The 20,774-nt window shown below is 51.8% G+C and overlaps 1 protein-coding gene across 1 annotated transcript; it reads right to left on the reverse strand.

Moving 5' to 3' along the window:
- Positions 1 to 14,340: 14,340 nt before the first annotated feature.
- Positions 14,341 to 20,139, reverse strand: ZIC4 (Zic family member 4; the record flags this gene model as incomplete). The annotated part of the gene is made up of 2 exons (XM_079539581.1): positions 19,077 to 20,139; positions 14,341 to 14,747 (listed from the first exon to the last, which is right to left on the reverse strand). The coding sequence occupies exons 1-2, from the start codon at positions 20,116 to 20,118 to the stop codon at positions 14,341 to 14,343; spliced, it is 1,449 nt and encodes a 482-aa protein (XP_079395707.1). The 5' UTR covers positions 20,119 to 20,139.
- Positions 20,140 to 20,774: the final 635 nt, after the last annotated feature.

Below are 20,774 nucleotides of genomic sequence, written 5' to 3' on the forward strand. Positions count from 1 at the left end.
CAACGGGTGTGCAAGTGGATTAACAATGTACTGTTCTCGTATCCTCAGGATGGTGCATAATTACTTTACTGGCGGTACATATCAATTTTTGATGATTGCAGAACACATGCTCACTTTACCAACAAGCGCTTTAATAACTCTCCATTGTGTTTTAAAAAAGCGTTGTTTGGAAATATTTGGAAGCCTCTGCAAACAATGTTAGAGGTTCTGAGCGCGAGGTTCAGACCCCATCTATATTTGATGAAGCGGAGGATGAAGGCAGCGGCCATCCCAGGCTCCCCGCTCCGGGGCCGGAGCTCGGTGTCCGACGGTTCCCCATGCGGCCCCGGGGGGAGGCAGGCGGGGGGGCACGGCGCCCCGACACATGCTCCTGCCATTTGCCGGCGGGGTAATGCAATTAGGAAACTCGATTACAGGGCGAGGCCGGGGGATCCCTGCGTCTTTGTTCCCAGGAAGATGGCGCCGGGCTCTGGCCGGAGGGACTCAGCGTGTGCCTCCCAGCAAAGGTGGAGGGGGATGAGGGCCAGTCTCTCCGGGGGCAACTTAATTCCCGCAGCCTAATCGTGTTGGGGAGGCGGCCACCATCCGTCAGCGCGAGTTCCCGCACGGCGCTGAGCGGGGACGGGCAGCGTGTCCGGCCCGGGCACCGCCGCACCCGGCCCGGCGCCTGAGAACGTCCGAAAGCATCGGGCAAAACAAAAGAAAAACGTCCAAAAAGCTGCAGCTCCGTAGTCCTGGCAAGCTGCCCCCGCGGCTCAGGAGCCCGAGCAGGAGGGCCCCGAGGGGCCGCTGGGGCGGGTGGGTGCGCCTGGCTGCCGGGCTCGTAATCAAACGCACATGGGTTTCTTGGCTTGGGAGGGCATTTAATAACTCCCGACTGCGGGAGGCGGCTGGGGAGCGGGCTGGCAGCACCGTCCGGGGCGGTGAGCAGAGCTCCCGTGCCTCCCGGATCCCCCATCCAGGGCCGGCGGTGCTTCGGAGCCTTCCTGGAAGAAGTCGATTTGTTCCCGTACCTGAAGCAGGTGATGTTTATGCAGAGACATCTGAATGACAGCAGGAGTGAAGGACAAATCTAATAAAGCCTAATAAACCGTGAGAGTCTAAATGTCATTAAACTTACAAAGATGAGACTCCAAATCACCAAAAAGGTAAATGTCTTCATTAGTCTGATCTCTGAAGACTGTCGAACATTTCATTAATTTATAATTTATGATTGTTTGACAAATATTGAAAAGTATGTAAATATGAGGGGGATAATGTCTTTTCTGCGGGAGATAAGGAAATGACCCAAACTGTACGTGCCTGCTAGATTACACACGAGGTTCCATCTATCTGTTATCAAACTGTGCTTTCCCTTTATACAACATATTGTGCAACTGACAAGTGAAATAGTGCAGATAAACCAATGGTTTAAAACGTAATAAAGACAACAGCCATTTGCATTTTTTACATTTTATTACAAAGGTAATTTACTATGACACATTTCTGAATGTAATTTATGAAAACATTTTAAAGCAATTATATAATGTATACAGCACTCGGAGACGCACAAAGTCAGATAAATAATAATCTTATGGATCTTCAGAGACTTTCTATAACGCCAGAAATATAGACTTGAGCGGGGGAAAAAAGCAACAGCAGTAAAACATAAAATCATAGAAATAAAATGCTGAATGATGTAATAAAGAGGAAATGAGTATACTACTTCGAAGTGGAATTGCAGCATTAGATATTCAAGGAGACAATCTCATCTATTGCAGAGAACTAGGTCTCTGATTTTTTTTATTTTTATTCTTTTTCTTTCTCTGCCTTCTGAAATGGGGTTCTTAGCAGAGGTTCTGAGGGAAGGAGGAGAGCAGTTTGGACGAGAGGACGGGTGGATTTCTGAGGGAAACATCTCACAGCGCTCTTTGGTGGACCAAGAAGTGGACCTTCCAGCGGGTGTCCTGGGGAGGAGAGGAGCAGCATCTCCTGTTACGAAGGGGAACTACTCATTTATTAGCCCTCTACGGAGTGGGAATCGACCCGAGGAGGCGACGCTTAGCATTGATCCAGAGGTAGTCCATGCGCTCAGAGCTCTGGCACTCAGGCCGAAGCGGCGGCCAGGCCACCCCTGCCCTCTGCACCAATGCCTGGCCAAGGTCTCTACGGTTTCCCCGTGTGTTTCTTCCATAGGGAATTCTACACAACGTTTCTGTTCTTTCTCCTGGTGAACGTCCCTAGGTGCCTAGAGCAAAAAAGCATCCCTAGGAGAAGGGCACGAAGCTCATCGCGTGGGAACGCCTGGCTTTTTTTCCAAGCCACCCAGTAGACAATGAACGATGGGGCATAGTTGTGTAAAAGACCCTCATTCCCCAGAACGGGCTCTGTGTCTTTGTCTTTACATAAAACTGTGCCCTTTGGCCAAACGCGCCTGTTAATGAGCTTGTAAAACAAACCAGAAATCTCAGCTCTTCCTCAAGTCCACAAGCGAGCCGCTTCATTCCCAAATCTTGCAAATATGTTGGGAGTGTTAGAAGTGGGACTAAAAGACCCCCTGGCAGAGATGGTTACCTGCTGCGACCCTCGCTGCCACAGTCCCCTTCACCAGACATATTAAATCCCTTGCCCAAAGAAAACAGGCACTTGTCACAATTGAAGCCTGACCTACAGGGGCGGTGGGATGTAACCATTTAGGGGACTTCACATTTTCCCCTGAAGCCCTTCTGAGCAGAGGTCCTTCGCACGCCTCCACTAGAGGCCTGCAGGGTCCAAGCTGCCCCAGTCTGAGCGTTCCCGAGATCCTTTTCCAGAGACGTCTCTCCTCCTGAGACGTCCACCTCGCTGTCCTCTCTGCTCAGCCCCATCACCTCACCCCTTGCCTTGCAATCTGTTCTTTGCGGAGGATCCGACAGAGGGGCAGGTGAATCCCCCCCAAAAGACCTTTGTGACGCCACCCCCCAACCCGTCCCGTCGGTCCCCCCTCGACGGAAGGTGCCAGGCCGAGCCCTCGGCTGCGGGGAGCGGTGCCTCCAGCCGGCCCCCGCCCTCCGAGAGCACGCTGCCATTCTTTCCCAGCTCCGAAGTATGCGTTTTATTATAGATTATTTAATTTGATGAGCAACATTCCCACCGCCCTGAGCACAGGCTAAGTGGAAAAAGGTTTACTTGGCATTGCGAACCAATTTCAGCTAAAAAAAAAAAAAAAGAAAAGAAAAGAAAAAAAAGAAAAAAAAAAAAGCCAACGACACGCACGCGAGCAAAGAAGCTCTCCACATATCGCCTGAGGGCTAAGCAAGCTTCCAAGGACCTGAGTCGTAAGGTTCCCCACCCAAAGCTGCCCTCGGCTCTTTTCTAGCAGAGAGTCAGCAAGAAGGGGTGTCCTCTGTCACCCAGCATCTGGACAGCCCCCCTGCCCTCCCCGCTCCCCCCGCCCGCTGCTTGCCAGCATCTTGGCTAACGACCGGCGATTGCTGAGCACTGGAGAAATGTCCCACGTAGCTGAAGTTCAATATCTGTCAGGCGACTGAACGACGGAAAGATTCATTTTTAGGGCGTGAATGATTTCTTAGCCCGCTCGCGGCTTTGTAACTTCCAACGAAAAGGCAGAAAAAAGGCAGGAGCGGCCGCAGGCGCGATTCGGAGGAGCCCACCGATCGCTCAGTCATAAAAGTGTACAATGGAGGGACTTTATTGTCCCTCGTTAAGCGGTTCATAAGTGACCCCGTTTATTTCTGAATAGCCGTGTTTTGATGACTTATAGTATATGCAAAAACAAACTTTCCCGCGGTGTTTTTTTTTTTTCTCCGTCATGCTTTTCTTTTCAAACAGCCAGATGATTTTAAAAAGAAAAACACCCAGAAATGATAAATCGCGTCGCATAGCTAATGGCTGGAGGGCGCGTTTACCAATTCATAATCATTTATTCTTGGTGATGTATGACCCTTACTCTTAAATCTCAAAAGCTTCTATTTGAAGGTGTAAATAGCTTTTTCCCCCCTTGCAGTAAACCTTACTGCATTAGCAGTGATTGATCTCCTGTACAATTCGTCCCAGAGTGCTATTTTAGAGGGGGAACACTGGCTTTTGGAGATTAACTGGGGAGTCTGTTACATATTAATGAACCTAGGAGATATACTAACGTTTTGGTAATTTAGTTATTTGTGTCTATAGCTTTCGCCGTTATTTTCTCTTAGACCCCCGCGGTTGTTATACATCGAATTAAAAAGTGGTCCTTCAGTATCATTTTTTCAGTGGCAACTAAACGCCATTTAACGTGAAAAACAAATGTTGACTTGTCTGTTGAAGGAAGTGTGTTTCTTGGCAAGACATCAAAGTGTTTTAAACTGTATTAGAAGGGTTTGTTAGTTTTCTTACCCGGAGCCTACGGTAATGTCAGAAAATAGGCTCCCGGTGGAGGCGGCCGTCGGAGGGGGGAGCGGGCGCTGCGCGGCTCCGCGTAAAGGTGCGCGCTCGGGAGGAGGTTTGAGCCGCAGCACAAACGCACGGGCACCTCTTCGCCGGGATTACAGCCTTGATTAGCGTGCTAATGAATGGGGATGTTAAAGAGCCGCCCGGAAACCCGTCTGTGAGAAGGAGGAGTGAGAAACTCCTAGGTTGGGCTTAGCCCACCGAGAGACCAACTTCACTGAAATGCCATTAACCTACTGCTCCTTAGCAGACAGTGGGGCAGAACGCCTCGGAAATGCCTCCGACGGGGCCGGGGAGGCGGCGGGAGATGGGAGCCCTGCCGGGCTCTGCCCGCGCTCTGGAGTGGGGCAGCTGCTGCCCGGCTCCGGTCTGCAGAACCGGGTCGGGAAACGGGGGAGGCGAGAATAGGGGGTCGAGGGGAGCCCGGCGGGGTCAATAGGAATGATGCGGGTCCGCTCCCCATTGACTCGGGCGTCTTGCGCGCGTTTCTAAATTAGAGTTCATTATCCTCGGAGGTCGCTAATATAGGCAGCTCCGCTAAGGATGAACGCGTGCAGCCGGCTCACTACAGCTGGCTTCGTCCCGCTCTGCCTGGTGGGCTCGGGAAGAGGGCGGAGGCTGCGGCCGTCCAGCGGGCAGGGACAGGCGGCCGTCTTTCCGCCCTCCGCCGCGCCATGTGTTGCTGCCGACCGAAAGGCTGAAGAGCGGCCGGCCACCAGGCTGGGGACAGCAGCGAGCGCATCCCCGAGTCAAATGGCTCCGTCCCCACTGCTGGAGAGAACGAACACGGTTCTCCCCCCTCGTCCCGTCCCGGAGTTAAACGTTTGTTTAGGACAAACTAGAGAAGCAACAGCCTTTGCTAGAACCTTGTTGTCCCCTTCTTCTCCTCGTGAATAACAAAGTGATCATAGGCTACTCGGCCAGTTGGCGAGGAAAGAACTTTTGTTTTCTGGGGCGATTTATGTTCTTTATAAATATGTGGTTTGGAAAATAAAAAGAGACTTGAAAACGTTGTTACAATGAAAAAGGACAAATTAGAAGACATTTTCTGTGATCAAAGGAGGAAGAGAAAGCGAGTAGGGGTATTCAAAAAGCTTGACTTATTCACACAACTCCTTTGGAGCCCAGGGGCAACAAGCGTGTCTTACATTGAAAAGGCGGCTCTATTCAGAGTGCAGGTGCGAAGTGGTGTGGCACATTCTGCCACATTATGTAAAGGTTGTTGGAGATTAGTGTTCAGACTTAATAACTAAAGCGCTTGATTTACATTGGAAAAAAGCCTCCTCATCCGTGAAAGCAAAATAATTTAACGCGTGATCATTTCGAGTGCTGCTGATATCCTAATACTTGCATTGTTCTCGGCCAAGTACTAGAGGAGCGCGGATTGATGCTTTTGGGAACCTATCATTTACAGCCACTGAACTCTGCTCAGAACTGGAGGTCCGGAGGGAAGATAAAAGAGGGGCACAAGATAAAAGTTTCTCATTGGAAAAAAAGAAAACAATATAAATGGGACAGATCCCCTCCTCCCTGCACGCAGCCCCGTCCCGGTGCCAGGCTGCGCCCAGCTCTGAAGAGCCCAAAATTGGGCTGAGGGCTCAGGCGCTCTCCCGCTCCGCCTTCCCCCGTCGGAGCAGAATTACTTACCTTACTAATTATTCATATTTATGTAAATGTCATTAGTTAATGTAACTTTCTATAAAAAGATAATCAGGCGAGAACGGAGCATAGGTATTACCTTAAGTGCATTGGCTCTGCTCGTTTCATTCATATGTTAATACACGTGATGCAGTAGTGCCAGGCGTGGGGAGGGGGGAGAGGAGGGGTGAGGAGGAAGGCGAGGGAAAGAAATTAAATAATAATAACAAAGACCACAAAGGCTTGAAGTTTGCATTGCGGGATCAAGGAGCACGATGCCTTGTGATGCGCTGAACAAAGGGGGACCGGCGCCGGCCCCGCCGATCCGGCTGCCCGGGCATCCCGGCAACTTCCAGCGGCGCTGGGTTGCTGTGCTCCCCATCAAACCACCTCGGTCCGCCCAAATTCCCGTGCTGGACGGAGACCCTCCGCTTCAGAACGACCCACAAAGAAAGTATCTTTACTCGGGACGCGCACCAATTAAAATTGCAATACCTTTCTGCATCCCTCTTTAGTGTAAGCATTTGGGGGCCATTTCCATAAATTCTCTCCGAGAATAAAGGCTATAATGGGAACAAGGTGAGAAAGCTGTTAACCATTGTTTCAGCAAGAAAAGGTCGTAAGTCAGGCAATTGGTGTCTGACCTGTCAGGATAAGGTATAAAGGCTTTATTCATGCAGTCGCTCACGATTTTCTCAGCTCTCACAAAAGTGTTTTTATGATTCTGTTTTCTTACCTCGTTCCTTAATTAAAAAGCTGAATGATTAGAATAGCACCTGCATAATGTCTGGACGACGCCTGCATACTAATTCGCGAGTCTTTACATCTAGTAATTATAACATAAAATCAGAGATTGAATAAAACAGAAGGATTTTGCCCCTAAAGCCCTGCTAATCCCCTTTTAAAAGAGTCTGCTGAAATAATTCAGAACAGTTTCCGGAAGTTGGATTACTGACTCTTTTTTTGGCTATTTACAATGAAATGATATTTCACACTTAAAGGAGTCTCTGTATTTCTACAACAGGTTTTTAAAGGTGGCCCGCTTTCCAGACAATAACAATCCAGTGACTCCTTCCTTCTTTTCCTACCGATTTTTCCCCGTTCTCCCAGCAAGATCTTCATCTTTATCAGCTATATGCGAGGATTAATCAGTCTTCAGGTAGAGAGAACAAAACCTCCCCCTCGAGCCCTCCCTCTGAGTTCCCTTCCAGGACTTCCAGCCCCACCACCCCCGGCCCTGGAGGAGCAGCAGGGCAGCGGCAGAGCAGCCCGAGTTCAGCTGCACCCCGTTTCCCCGCCGCCCGCAGGAGCTCCCGTTGCTACACTGTTACCCCCCATGATAAAGGATAATTTAAGCCAGCAGAGGCTAGTCAAAAGTTGGAGAATACTTTTTTTTTTTTTTTTTTTTTGTCTTCCAAAACTGCTGGGTGGGGAGGAAGGGATGGGGGAAAGGGGGAGATGTGCGCTTTTGTTTGGCTTCAGGGAGGGCTCTAGCAGGTATCCCGAGGGGCAGCAGAGAGGGGGCAGGGACCGCTGGCAGAGCAGTGCCGTCGGGAAACGCTCTCGGGACCCCCACCCAACCCCGTGCACGCCGGGGTGGCCCCCCACGTCCGCTCATCACCGACACAGCGACTCTGAGAAGGTTTGGCAGCAGTGAGGAGCCGATCTTCTGGGTGGCATTGACCTGAGAAGGGAAAGATTAAATAGCCGATTTTATTGGGCGTCCTGTTTATTTTAGTGAAAATCAAATCAAAATAAAATAAAATAAAAGGTATCGGTATTTCATCGTTGCCCAACGTGCTCCCAGCCGCGGCTGAGGAAGGAGCCCGATGCCCGGAGCCGCGGGTCCCAATCCTCTCCCATTCCTCGGACCGCTCAGAACACGATGAGGAACTGTGGCGGCTTTTGTATGCTGTTGCCATCATTAGGAACACCTTGATCTCTCGTGATATATATATATATATATTTCTTATGCGAAAGAGTTGTTTTTGCGGTGACTTTTGTCGTCGTCCCCCCTCCCTCCCCCCCCCCCCCCCCCCCCCCTTCTTCTCCTTCCCCAGAGTAATCGTAAAAAACTCTAAATCATCCACAAGAAAAATGGAGTCATTCTGTCAGTCAGCATTAAAAATCTGAGAGTTTTAACTAAAAGCTTTAATTGCTATTCTGGCCCTTTTATAACCATGGGAACGCCGTGCTCTGTTGGGATCTGTGCGATGTTACACATCCCTTTAGCAGGCACTCCCTTGTATGTTCACTCTTGCTTACTTTCATTTGTATCCCAGGAATATCCTTGCACCAGGCGACACGGGAAAAGACAAAGGGTATAAATAAACTAACATATGGCCCAGAGGTTTTAGCGGAGCTGGAGCCGCTTAGCAGTCATGTGGGCGATGCTGGGGAGCCGGCTTCTCTCCTTCCCCCGCGTAACCTCCGCGCTCCTCTTCCACCTTATCGCGATAAGCCACGCGCCTGTCGCAGCCGGCCTGGCCGGACCAGCTGGGTTTCCCTTTGGGCTGTAAAAATCGAGACACCGAAGGCATGGGGAAGGATGAGTAAGCTTGTGTGCGTGTCTGTGCCCGTAAAGTGTGTGTGCATGGAGACAGCTGGAAAATCCCATTTGGGGTGATGGTCCCCGGGCAGGGGCTCAGCCCCGGGTCACTGCGGGTCCGACCCCTCGGAAAGGAGAGGGGAGGGCCGGGCAGAACGCTGCACGTTCAGACATCGACAACGGGTTCTTGGCAATGTAAACCAGTTCAGGGCTTCTGTCCCAAACTGCTCAGTCCTACTCGGTGTGTCTGACAGCCCCTCCCGCCCCTCCGCTTCTCCCGATATCGTGGAGGAAATGGCCTTTGGTTACTGATTCATATTTCTAATCTTCCTTTCCTGAACATACAATGTGCTTTTGTTAAATGAATGGTCTTTAATTAATGCACTTGCACAATGCAGGGGCTTGCACGGGGATCGATGATAGGAAGCAACAGGGGATGGTTCCCTCCAAAATGGTTTGTCAGCATTGAGAAAGAAAAGGCAATGTCTTTAAAGGGCCACTAATAATGCCCACACGTCTCTCACCATGCTGTCTGAGGGGACATTCCTTCCCTTGTTGACAGTCAAGTGCAATAAGTACATGTCTTCGCTCAATCATTAGAGACCATAGAATTGTATTCTTTAATTAGCATGTACTGTTAGCCCTCCTTGCCTTTTTGTGCCTTTTTTTTTTTTGTCTTCTACACATCAGCAAAAATGTTTTCCTCTCTTTTTCTTTCATTCCCTTCTTCCTGTAATTCTTTACTTTCTTTCATTCTCTCTCTTTCTGTAGTCAAACGCATTCTTAGTGACAATATTCGTGCCACCCAAAGCCAGCTTTTTGTCATCTCTGTGTGTTAGTCAACTTCTTTCAAGTTTTCCATTAGGGAAAAAAAAAAAAGGTAAAGGCAGCGCGCATGCGCACTACACCGGCCGGGGTTGGGGCTGCTGTGCTCAGGGCTGCATTCACCCAAATGGCAAAGCTGGGCTCTGAGCAGCCCTGCCAAGGGAATTCTGAGCGAGCTGGGAGCTGCAAGGCGTCAAAATCAGTCGGTGCAATTCGTATGGCCCGGAAGGGTTATCTTCGTGCTACTTCACCTGATGAATTCATTTCCTCTCTTAGATATATACATACAAATACTCATCAAATGAAATAAGTGGCACTGTGTCAGGGCTCATTTTAGGGGGATATTTCCTCAAACAATGTTATCCCACGCCTTCCTGCCAAGAGAACACACACCATGGGACAGAGGCAGGAGCAGCGGAACTGGGGGGGCTCTGCCAGGAGCCCTGCGCCCATCCCCGGCGGTCGGGGACCTCCCGAGAGCGGAGCTGCCCGCCCGGAACCGCGGAGTGCGGGGCAGACAAGAAAGGGACGGGGCTCGTTGGGGAAAACTCGGGGCACTGGGATCTGCGTTTGCACGCTGCACTTCGGGCAATGTTTATAGAATTCATCGGAATCTCTTTCTCTGAAAAACGAAACAAAACAAAAAAAAGCTATACCCGAAATGAAGCCAAAGAGGTGCTTTGGTTTGGTTTTGTTCTTTTAATGCAAATGCCAACCTAAAACGATTAACATTAGAAGAGGATAAAGACCAACAAAAAAACACGCCTTATATCGTACAACACATTGACAGTACACCGCTTCGAGAAATCTTTTTCAACGAATATAAAACCAACAGAAGGACGAATTACAGCGCTCTGGGAGCGGCTCGGCATCGTCGGTACAAACACATATTTTTAAAAGTGCACATTTGTAAAAATAACCCTAAAATTGATACGTTTATAAATATTTATTGTAAAAAAAAATCCAAATATTAAAAATAAATAGTATGTTCAAACGCACAACAGAAAGTTCCTCCTTTACCAAACATGTGATGAAGGAAAAGACGGAATTTAAGAAGTCAGATACAGTATATCAACGTTGCAAATGTTTTTGCGAGCTACATTTTCAGAGGTGTTTTCTTCTCCGTACAGTTCACGAGGAGTGTGGTAGATTTCCCCATAAATATGATAAGAGCCAGAATCAATAATAACAACAATACTAGTAATAATAATACCCCCTCCACCGCAGTTTGACTCGGTCTTTGATCAGGAAAAGTCCCATTAAATTTTTGGGGTTGCTCAGAACGGCGGAATTGGGCTCAGATCACTCTGTAGCAACTAAAACAGAAGTACACCGATGAGTTACAACTTCGAGGAATCCGCTTTACAAACAGAGCTTTGAACGATCTCCGATGGGAAACTCCTAAATAAATCTTGACCGGGGAATCGGTACGCACGGTGATGTTTATCAAATGAAGATACAAAAGGGATGCGGTTGGGCTATCTTTACACTTACGGACAATAAAACATGGGAGCATATGGAAGCCATCGCTTTGAATGCGTTAACCACTTCGATACATCGCAGTATATACACGCTTAATAGGTATTCGGACTGTTGAAATGATCAAAGACTTTCACTCTGATGTCTTTGCTGTTGCTTTCATTCTAGTGAAAGAACACGTTTGTTGGTCACATACTGGTGGCAACGAGACCCAACGTTTCTGCCTTCTCTCAGGAGCTGCATTCTGCGCAGCACATGTGGAGGAATAATTTATTAGACGGAAAAGTTCAGAGGATAAAATGCCAAAATGGACATCATTTCAACTTTAGAGCAGTAAGGTCATACAGACATCCACGGACATCTGTAGGCAGACAGTTTCACACAGACGCAGCCACGTAGATCCAGATGTATGTCTATACACAGGATTCGGTAGTTTGGTATTTTCCGCACCCTCTGGGCCCCCAAAGTTATCTTTAAAAGTTTGATTTTATCTCTTTAGAAACGGTTTAAAGCCAACGGGCAGGGTGAGTTTGACAGAGAGGAGAACAAATCGCTGACAAAGAACCTTTTACGTTTCATCAGCGTTGTTAGGACGACGAGCAGGAATTTCTCAGATAATAACTCCCACTTCAAAGATTTCTCAGCTCAATAGAAATTGGACCATCCTTTTTATTCAACCACAAGGGCTGGCACTAAAGACGACTCAACTGTTTGAATTTTTTTTTCACCGTGTTTATTTTTCCCCTATTCACCAGGGTACTTGGATAAAATAAACAACAAGACAATTACTGGAACATGGACTTCTAACTTTCCCGGGCCCATGGCCCAGCGCCCATGGCCCCGGCCGTGCGGGTGTCAAGTTCCCCGCCCCCGGGGGCTGCGGGGGGGTCCCTCGAGCCGAGCCCTGAGCGGAGCCGCGGGTCGCGGTGACATCCCCGGCGCAGCCCCTCCGTGGGGCGGTCGCCAGAGGGGTTCTTCCCCGTCCTACCGAGGGGATGGGGGTGAGGGGAGCGCGGGCAGAGCCCAGAGCTGCCCCTTTTAGGGGATGAGGGGAGCGGAGCCCTCTCGGGTCGAGGGTGAAGCCCGGCGGAGCCCAGCCCCGCAGAAGGGCCTTGGGTGGAAGAAGCATGTCCGTAGCGAGGGGCAGATTGAGTGTATTAAGCTAGCATGAAACCAAAGGTCAGTGCAAATGTATCTTAATAGACTGTCTCAAATGGAGTGTGCCTCCTTTGAAGGCCGCTTGCTATTGCTCTCCTCATTACCATAGCGATCCTAACGTGGCATGCTGATGCACCATAAAACTCACACTTTCAACCCCAAAATCAGGCCCTTTGAACAACCCGAGCTTGATTAGACCTTTCTCCTTTTCTTTTCCCCCTTAAAAACCATTTCCTTGCCTTTAGAAACTCGCCCTCAAATCCCAAACGCATTCTCTGATCCCGGCAGAAAGCAGAAACAAAAGTGAGCCGAGGCGGCGGTTCAGGCGGGCCTTTTCTTCCCGACATTCTTATCCATTTTTATTATGATCTGGAACAAGTGCCCCGTTCGCGTGGGTTTTGTTTACCGGAAATTAAATGAAAATGATTTAGTTGGCGTCAAACAAAAATATATACTTGTATACACAAGAAAAAGGGCCCGTTAGACGTAAATATTATGTCCTTAATGAAAAGACTGGACGGGCTCCAGACTTCGCCTTTCACTATTTAAGTATGACTTGCCTATTGCCATAGAAATCCTAACTTACCATGAAGATTCACCGTTGTGAAGAAATACTTCTTTGTGCGAGCTTTCTTTGATGTCTAAGGCATAAGATTCAGGCTTTCAGCTGCGTCTGTCTAGATTACCTTGAGAGCAACGGGGCAGACATCTGTAACAAGCAAATGAAAAATTAAAGGTGATTAGCCTGCACATCCAACACTTCTGGAAATAGAGAAATAAAGAACTAAACAGAGCCGGGGACAGGATGGACACAGCCTTCTGCCCGCAGCAGGCTCCGGTTCTGAGGTGTGACTTTGGGGCTGCGTGGCAGAAGGGAGCAGCGCCCAGCGTGGGCTCCGCACCCATTTCCCCCGGCCCAGTGGTGCATTCTCGCCCTGACACACGGCGAGGAGCGAGGCACACAAACCCCAAAAGTTGCCAGGTTCGCGCTGGTGAAGTGGGGACGTGGTGCCTTGGGAACAGCATCGGGCTGCAGCAGGAGGGGCTGGGTTTGCCACTAACCGTCTATCTGCTTTCCTCTCGCTTTTATCTTGACATCTATAAACACACACGTGTGTATGTGCGCGTGTGTTTGCCGGACACAGCCGCAGCCACCTGGGCGGAGAGGGTGAACGGGGCACAGGGAAAGAGCTCACAGCAGCCCTTCTGCACCCAGCAAGCCGTGGGAAACCCTTCCAGCAGCCCGTGCTATTTATTTGCCTATAGTATCTGCTATTCTTAAACATCATTAAAGTAATTAAAACGGTACCATTCGGCAGTTTCAAGCTACCCCACTGGAGGCTTTTGTGTGCTTGTTTTGTTGTTTTTGTTGTTGTTGTTGTTTTTTGTTTTTTTGTTTTCCCCTCCTCTTTACTCCTTTATTTCACCAAGAGGAGTGAGCCATGTATGTTTGTGTAGGGTCTAGCTTGAAGCTCCGGGCCATGCCCCAGCCGCGCTGTGCGAGCACCGGCACCGGGAGCGCTCCGCAGGGCACAGCCCCGTTCTGCCGGGGGGCACTGGGCCCCCACCCGCTGCGTGACGTCATTGGCGGCTCTGCCCTCAGCCCCCACAACCCCAACCAGACAGAGACCGCACCTGGGGGGGGAGAGGGGGATTTGGGGGAGTCAGCGCCGAAGGAACGTGCAGCCCCACACCGCCTGGGCCGCCTGTGTTAGGCACTGGGGGAAACAGATAGCTGTATGTATTGTTACGTACTGCTGCAGGGAACGGTGGGAGATTCTTTACAGAAACGTCCATCGAGAGAGTTAATTAACGAAAGAATTTAATGGATTAATTCTGTACAATTCGGTAACAAATAATTGTTTATATACTTTTTTCTTTTTTTAAAAAAAAAAAACAGAACAACGCTCTCACAGAAAGTAGAGGACCAGCAGAACACTTCAGCACGAGACACTGTTGACAAGAGAAAATCTGTACAGCTGCGAATCTGTTGTGAAACCACTGTGGGTGGGGAGCGGGAAAGGGAAGGGAAGGAAAAGGGATAAAGGAAAAAGGAAAGGGAAAAGAAAACGGCTGCTGCAACTCTGTGCGCTTATGGCCAGGCGGGAGCGAGGCGATCAGCGGGAGGTGCGCTCGGAGGAAGGAGGCAGCTTGGCCAGGCCGAGCGGGAGCAGCGGGGTCCGGCAGCACGGCTGTGCCTCCCCGGGGCCGAAGCCAAGGCCCGTCCCCTCCTCTCCGGCTGCCCGCGGCCGCGCTCCCGCTCCCGTCGCCCGCCGCGCTCCCTAGCAGCGGGGCCGGGGCTGGGCGGCGGGGCGCGGGGGCGGCGGGGCGGCGGGGGGCGCGGGGCGGCCCTGACACACGTACCATTCGCTCAGGTTGGCGGCGGGCGGCGCGGGCGCGGAGGGCTCGGCGTGGGAACACGAGGCGGGGGGGTCCCGGCCGGAGTCCGAGGAGGGGGACACCAAGGAGGGCGTGGAGGACTCGTAGCCGGAGCTGGGAGGAGGGGATTTGCAGTGCACTTTCATGTGTTTTCTCAGGGAGCTGGGGTGGGTGTAGGACTTGTCGCAGCCTCTCACTTTGCAGTTGTAGGGTTTGTCGCTGGTGTGGACGTGCGAGTGCTTCTTCCTGTCGCTGCTGTTGGCGAAGCGTCTGTCGCAGCCCTCGAATTCACATTTGAACGGCTTCTCCCCTGCGAGTGGCAAAGAGAGAGCACAGCCGTTAGCACGGGGGCCTCCGGGCAGCCCCCGCACCCCGACCCCGCTTTCATCCTCTTCGGCCCCGCAAGGCTCCCCCGGGGCCGCTCCTCTCGGGCCCCGCCAGCCCCGGCCCTTCCCCGCCACGCTCCCCTCATGCCCATCCGGCTCCGCAGCGGGAGCGCTCGGCCCGAGGCCGCTCTTCCCGCCCCTGCCCTCGGTGTCAACGTGGGGTTTTGTGCGCCAGACAAAGCCCCCAGATAAGGAAAACTTCGATGCGATGTGCTCGTTCCGGGTAAACAATGCGCGCTGTCCCTGAGGACCCCGGTGTCCTGCAGAAAGAGCGGGCAGTGATTTATTTCTGGGAGCGTTTTTACGTTAAATACATTTCTCACACTCCCGGAGGTGCACGTGGAAATATTATTCGTCACCTCACCAGATCACATCTCGTGCACTCCTTTCTCGCACTGATTACGATCCCGCGGAAGAACCGCGTCCCCCCTCCCTTCCCCGCTCCCCAGTTGCTGACGCAGTAGGGCAAAGCACAAAATCTTTCTAAAAGACATCGATGGTGTGGGCGAAACGAGAGGGATTCAGCAGGAGAAAGAGTAGGCCGGGGCACTGCTCTGTCTGGGGCAGCATTCTCTTTTCATTTGAACCTACTCAGTCATGGAAGGAATCGCAATCGGGATTAATTTGTCTGGTAATATGATAAGTGACGTTAAGCAGAATAGAAATATAATTGTGATGCCAAAGTCACGCATAAGTTGGGATGGTGCAGACCGTGCACGGTACACGATATACAGGCAGCTTTCCAGGAAACGTGCCACGGAGAGCTTCGGGCTGAAATGACGACTGCGTTATTGTCACTGACAATGGCACACTGCAAACCCAGCTTGGCAAGGAACGCTCAGGTTCTGCAGCAGCCGGGTGGGAAAAAAAAAAAAAAAGAAGAAAAGCCAACTCATCCCCTTAAGCAAAAAAAGTATCGGGGCGAGGGAGACACCACGAGATGTGCAGCCGAACCCTAATCGTCAAGTACAAACAAAGCCCCTGCACTCCCATCATGGCGTGTGTGGTGGAAGGGACCCGGCACATTTGTAAAAGCTCCGGGCTTCTGGTTTTTAATTTGTTGGCGGTTTTTATCCCCTCGCGGATCGTCACGATCGAATTTCGGAGGGGCGCAGCCCACCTCGCGCTGGCTGTGAGCACGAGCACATAAAGGAAAGCATTCCAAATATTTCACATGAATGCACTTTATGCAAGGTGGGTGGGAAAAGGCTCACGGCTCCGCGCTTCGAGCGTGTCCTTTCCTCCGGAATACCCACTGACGGTCTCCGCGAACATTTGCACAGAGGATTGGTAAACACCTGGCATCGGGGAGAAGGGGGAGAGGTTAAAAATAAGGTCTCGAAGAAATTAATGCGGGTCCGTAACCAAATGCTGTCGGTATACAGCGGTGCATATGCACGCACACATATAATCTAATTACAGCTTCACGTAAGGCAACAATTTGACCTTCAGCATCTACGTTGAGACAACAAATCAAGGATATTAGTGTAGTACAAGCAAGCAGTAAGTTAGGAGGCCCCAGGGAAAGCCATCCTCATAAGCGCTTCGGTTGTGCAACGTGAGTTACAATCAGGTAAAGGCGGCTGCGGCGCGTTCTGCTTCCTCCGGAGTTGCAAAACGTTAAACTTCGCTTAACCCCGTGAGAGAGGCGCCGAGCAGCCCTCGTGCAGTCAGAGAGCAGCGGGGAGAGGGCAGCGCTTCCGCAGCCGCCCGGGTTGCATTCTCGGAACGCCTCGGTAAAGAGGAGCCGGCCGAGCTGTATTCCTTTCCTGAGAGAGGGTTTTCTTACGTGGGAACCCCACCCGCAGGGAAGAGGACACAGTGCGGTCCTCCCGGGGCGGCCCGGGTACAGAGGTGCGGCGATGCGGACACTCAGAGAGTTCTCCGGGCGACGGAAAAGCGCAGGACCCAACCCGCCATGTTACCCCCCCACTTGTAGCTGCGCAAAACCGTCCTCTGCTCGGAAATTGTGGCATAATCCCCCGTCTCCGGGAGTGGATTAAGGTATTTACCAACTTCTCCGGGGGGCGGGGGGCCGGAGGCGGCGGCCTCGGGCTGCGGGCGGGGAACGGGGGCGGCGGGCAGCGCCCCACGGCCCGCAGAGGGCCCCGGGAGGCAGCACCGGGAGCCAGCCCGGCCCCCCCACCCCCACCCCGGGCTCACGGGAACCTCGGGCCTGGGGAGCAGAGCCCCGACAGAGAGCCCTCCCCGGCGCCGCAGAGAGCGGCGGTCATTAATATTTGAGGAGGCAATAATTTTCCTGTTGAATCTAGAACTGTCTTCATGAATAATTTGTAGCGAGTTCTATGAGGGTTTCAGAAACATTTCGCTTTTGACAACTTCTGGGTGTTTAATAGAAACGGTGGAACCATAAAGGCCCCGCAGGAGTTTTCACAATACAGCAATTAATCACCGGGAACGTTAAAGTGAAAAGTACAGACGCGCGGAATTATGTTTAATAAACGCACGGCTCCGATCGCGGCTCTGCCCTGAACCTGCCTCGCCGATGTAGGTCACTTTCCCCAAGAACTTAACCATTTTCTGCTTCAGAGACTTCAAACAGTGAGGCCGTTAAAGAGCAGTAAAAGTTTGTTTACTTAAGAAAAACGCCGTCATTAAGGGATGAGCTCCGCCGGGCGAAGGCTGTACCTGTTCCGATCCGGCCGCAAGCTGCGTGACCCGGGGCCGCTCCTTTCTTCTCGCAAAGCGGCCGAGAACGAAGAGAGGAACCCAGCTCCTCTTTGCCCCCCCACCTCCCACCCCCTCCCAGATGAGCTACTCACAGAGCGATGGAAAAATAATTAGGTGACGAGTGATGCTCGCTGTAAAACCTCCGCGCTATGTTTAGGCGATACGATACGAAATTAGGATAGATGTCATGCATATTACAGCACGTCGGGTTGTATCGTAAAAACGCGGCTCCTAGAAGGTCGGGCCGCAGCGAGCGTGGGGGGAAGGGGACTTTTAGGAACTGGAGGGCGAAAAAAATCGTTTGGCTGTAAGCAGATCTTACAATAGGATTATGGAGTTTCCCTCGCAGTGCATAAGGCAGTACAGGAGGGGGTGGGGGTGGAAAACCCGACACTGGAACAGATTAAATGTTCCAAAAAGGGCTTATTTCTTATCGTCCTTAGGAAAAAAAAAAAAAAAAAAAAAAAAAAGAAGAAAAGAAAAAAAAAAGAAAAAAAGGAAAAAAGAGAAAAAAAAGAAAGAGGGGAAAAAAGGGGGAAAAAAATCACAACCCAACTCCACAGACTACAAACACCGGCTGCTAAACTAATTAATACAACTTCACAAGCTGCTCCTGAAAGTGTGAAAACTTTCTACGTGTCATTTCATTAATTATAAATGCTTTCCTGGCCGGAAGAGTTCAAAGGCAGTTTTGAGAGATCGTCCAGCGAGTGACTTTATTTCTGTTAGCCAGAACCAACAGACGCTCCCGACACATGTCCCAATTTCGCTTCACAGATCTGCAAATGACATCTCAAGCCGTACAGGCCGAAACAATACAGGGGGTTCTTCTCTTTTTTCCTTTTTTCCCTCCCGAGATTCAGAACTTGCAGCTCCCCGTATCTGCGAGCGCACAGAGTCCGTGGATGGCAATGCTCATGAAATATGTCAGTGTTATTCAGATCAAACATTTGAAACTCCCTCTGCCCAAAACAAAACTGTTGAACGAAAAGGTCGCAGCTGTGTTATTCTCACAACGTTCGACCAGCAGCATCTCAGCGACATCGCTCAAAACTGACTAGACAAGTTGTAAGTCCTATTGTTCACTTTTAATTTGGGAGCTTGCACAATGATTTCATTTTTTTCCCCAACTACATTAAACTGCCAACAGGAAAGGAAAAAGAAAGAAAGAAAAAAAAAAAAAAAAAAAAAAAAAAAAAAAAAAAAGAAAGAAAGAAAAAAAGAAAGAAAGAAAAGAAAGAAATCCACGCCCGTGTGAAGCAGCAGCAATAGCTCTACCACTCGGTATGGTCACAGCTCTCCCCGCACAAACCTCACAGCCACAAAACCAGGAAAAAAAAACATGGACGAGAATTCCGAGATTTGTTCTCGCTCACCTTTTTTTCCCCCCATCTTCTCCCCCTCCCTCCAAGCGGTACAGAAGCAAACAAATTCGAGAATTTATTTTCTGGAAGGACTTGGCGTGCATTCAACAACAACGCAAAGGACACATTCAAAAGAAAATAAAGCAAAACAGTACGCTGAATAATACAGAGAGAGTAAAGAGAGCTTTCCATACTGACCTGTGTGAGTTCTTTTGTGTATTTTGAGATTCTCTGATCTGGCAAACACTTTGCCACAGCCTGGGAAAGGGCAGGGGAAAGGTTTTTCACCTGTGTGGACTCGGATGTGATTTACGAGTTTGTATTTGGCCTTGAAAGGTTTCCCTTCTCGCGGGCACTCTTCCCAGAAACATATGTGATTGGACTGCTCGGGTCCTCCAACGTGCTCCACGGTGACATGAGTCACCAGCTCGTGCATCGTGCTGAAAGTTTTCGAGCATAATTTTTTGGGAGTCTGCTCCAACTCAATCCACTTACAGATGAGTTCCTGTTTGATGGGCTGCCGCATGTAGCGGAAGAAGGCCCCCGGGCCGTGGTGCGGAGCCAGGTTCACGTTCAGGTTCATGCCACCGTAGCTATGAAGCGAAGAAGCAGCAAAAGGCTCTGTCCTGGAGGCTGGCACTGGAGTGAAATGTTCAGCTTTGGCGTACATTTCTCCAGGTAACCCCAGCCTTATCTGTCCGTTTAGATGGCCACCTGGAGCTGCACGGGGCGGCTGCTCATGGAGTCCAGCGAACAGCGCGGGATTCCCGGCTTCCGAGGGGCGGTGGTGCCCGCGGTGTCCGGGGCAGCTACCTGTTGTCGAGACAAACAGTCCGTGGTGAGATCGGGCAGCGGGGTGCTGCTCGCTCAGCCCGGGCATGGCCGAGTCCCTGACCGCAGCTGTGTGGGACACGGGGCAGGGGACCGCCGCCGGGCCGAACGCTTCTGTGTGACCGGAGAGCGGCTGGGCCGAGCCCGCCGGGCGCGGGCGGTGGGGCTGAGGGGCAGGGCCGAGCTTTAGGGATGCGAGGTGATGCTGAGGAGGAAGATGAGGATGGTGGCGGTGCCCCATGTGTTGGTGCGGCCCGCCGAGGCGGGACCCGGCGGCGGGGGGGTGCGCGGCGAGGCCCGGGCAGCGTGGCACGGACTGCGGGGGGTGGCGGAGATGGGGACGTAGAGATCCCCCCGGGTCAACGAATCTCAGCGCCGCGTTCCGCCCGCAAAGAGCAGCGGGGTCCATCACTGGGATCCCCGGAGCACCCACACTCTTTAGCTGTTAACGCTAAAAAGCCATCTGACGGCGGAGGGGAGAGGGAGACGGTGGGGGACGGGGGGGAAATAAAGAAAAAGCAAAGAAAAAGCGAGGGGGGTGAAGGGGGAGGAAAACTTTTTTTTTTTTTTCTTTCTCCCCCCAAAAGTTTCCCGTCCCGCTTGCTCCGGCGGCGGGGCGCACGGTGTCAGCGGGTGGGCTGCGCGGGGGTGGCGGGGGCTCGCTTTTGGCGGCGGCTGAGGCCGGGGAGGTCCCCGCACAGCCCGGCCTCCGCGGGCCCCCGCAGACCCGCGCCGCGCGGCCGCGGGACGGGACCGCGCCGCCTCCGGGCTGCCGCGCACGGCCCCGCGGCCAAACAATCGCCCTGTTCTCCCATTGGCCGCCGCCGTCGTGGCGTCACCGCTGACAGGTCCCGCCGCCGAACCGAGGGTTATCGCTCGGCGAGGGCGGGGGGCTGCGGGGAGCCGCGTACTGCGCATGCGCGGCCGCCGGCTGCCCCCGGCCCGCCGCCCTCCCGCAGCCCTGCCGGGGGCCGGGGCCGTGACAGGAGCGTGCCCCCGGTCCCGCCGCCGGGCCAGGCCTCCGGTGCGGGTAAACAAAGCCCCGACGGGCAAGGAGAGCCCCGG

This window comes from Tetrao urogallus (genome assembly GCF_951394365.1).
Source record: "Tetrao urogallus genome assembly, chromosome: 9".
NCBI classification, from domain to species: domain Eukaryota; kingdom Metazoa; phylum Chordata; class Aves; order Galliformes; family Phasianidae; genus Tetrao; species Tetrao urogallus.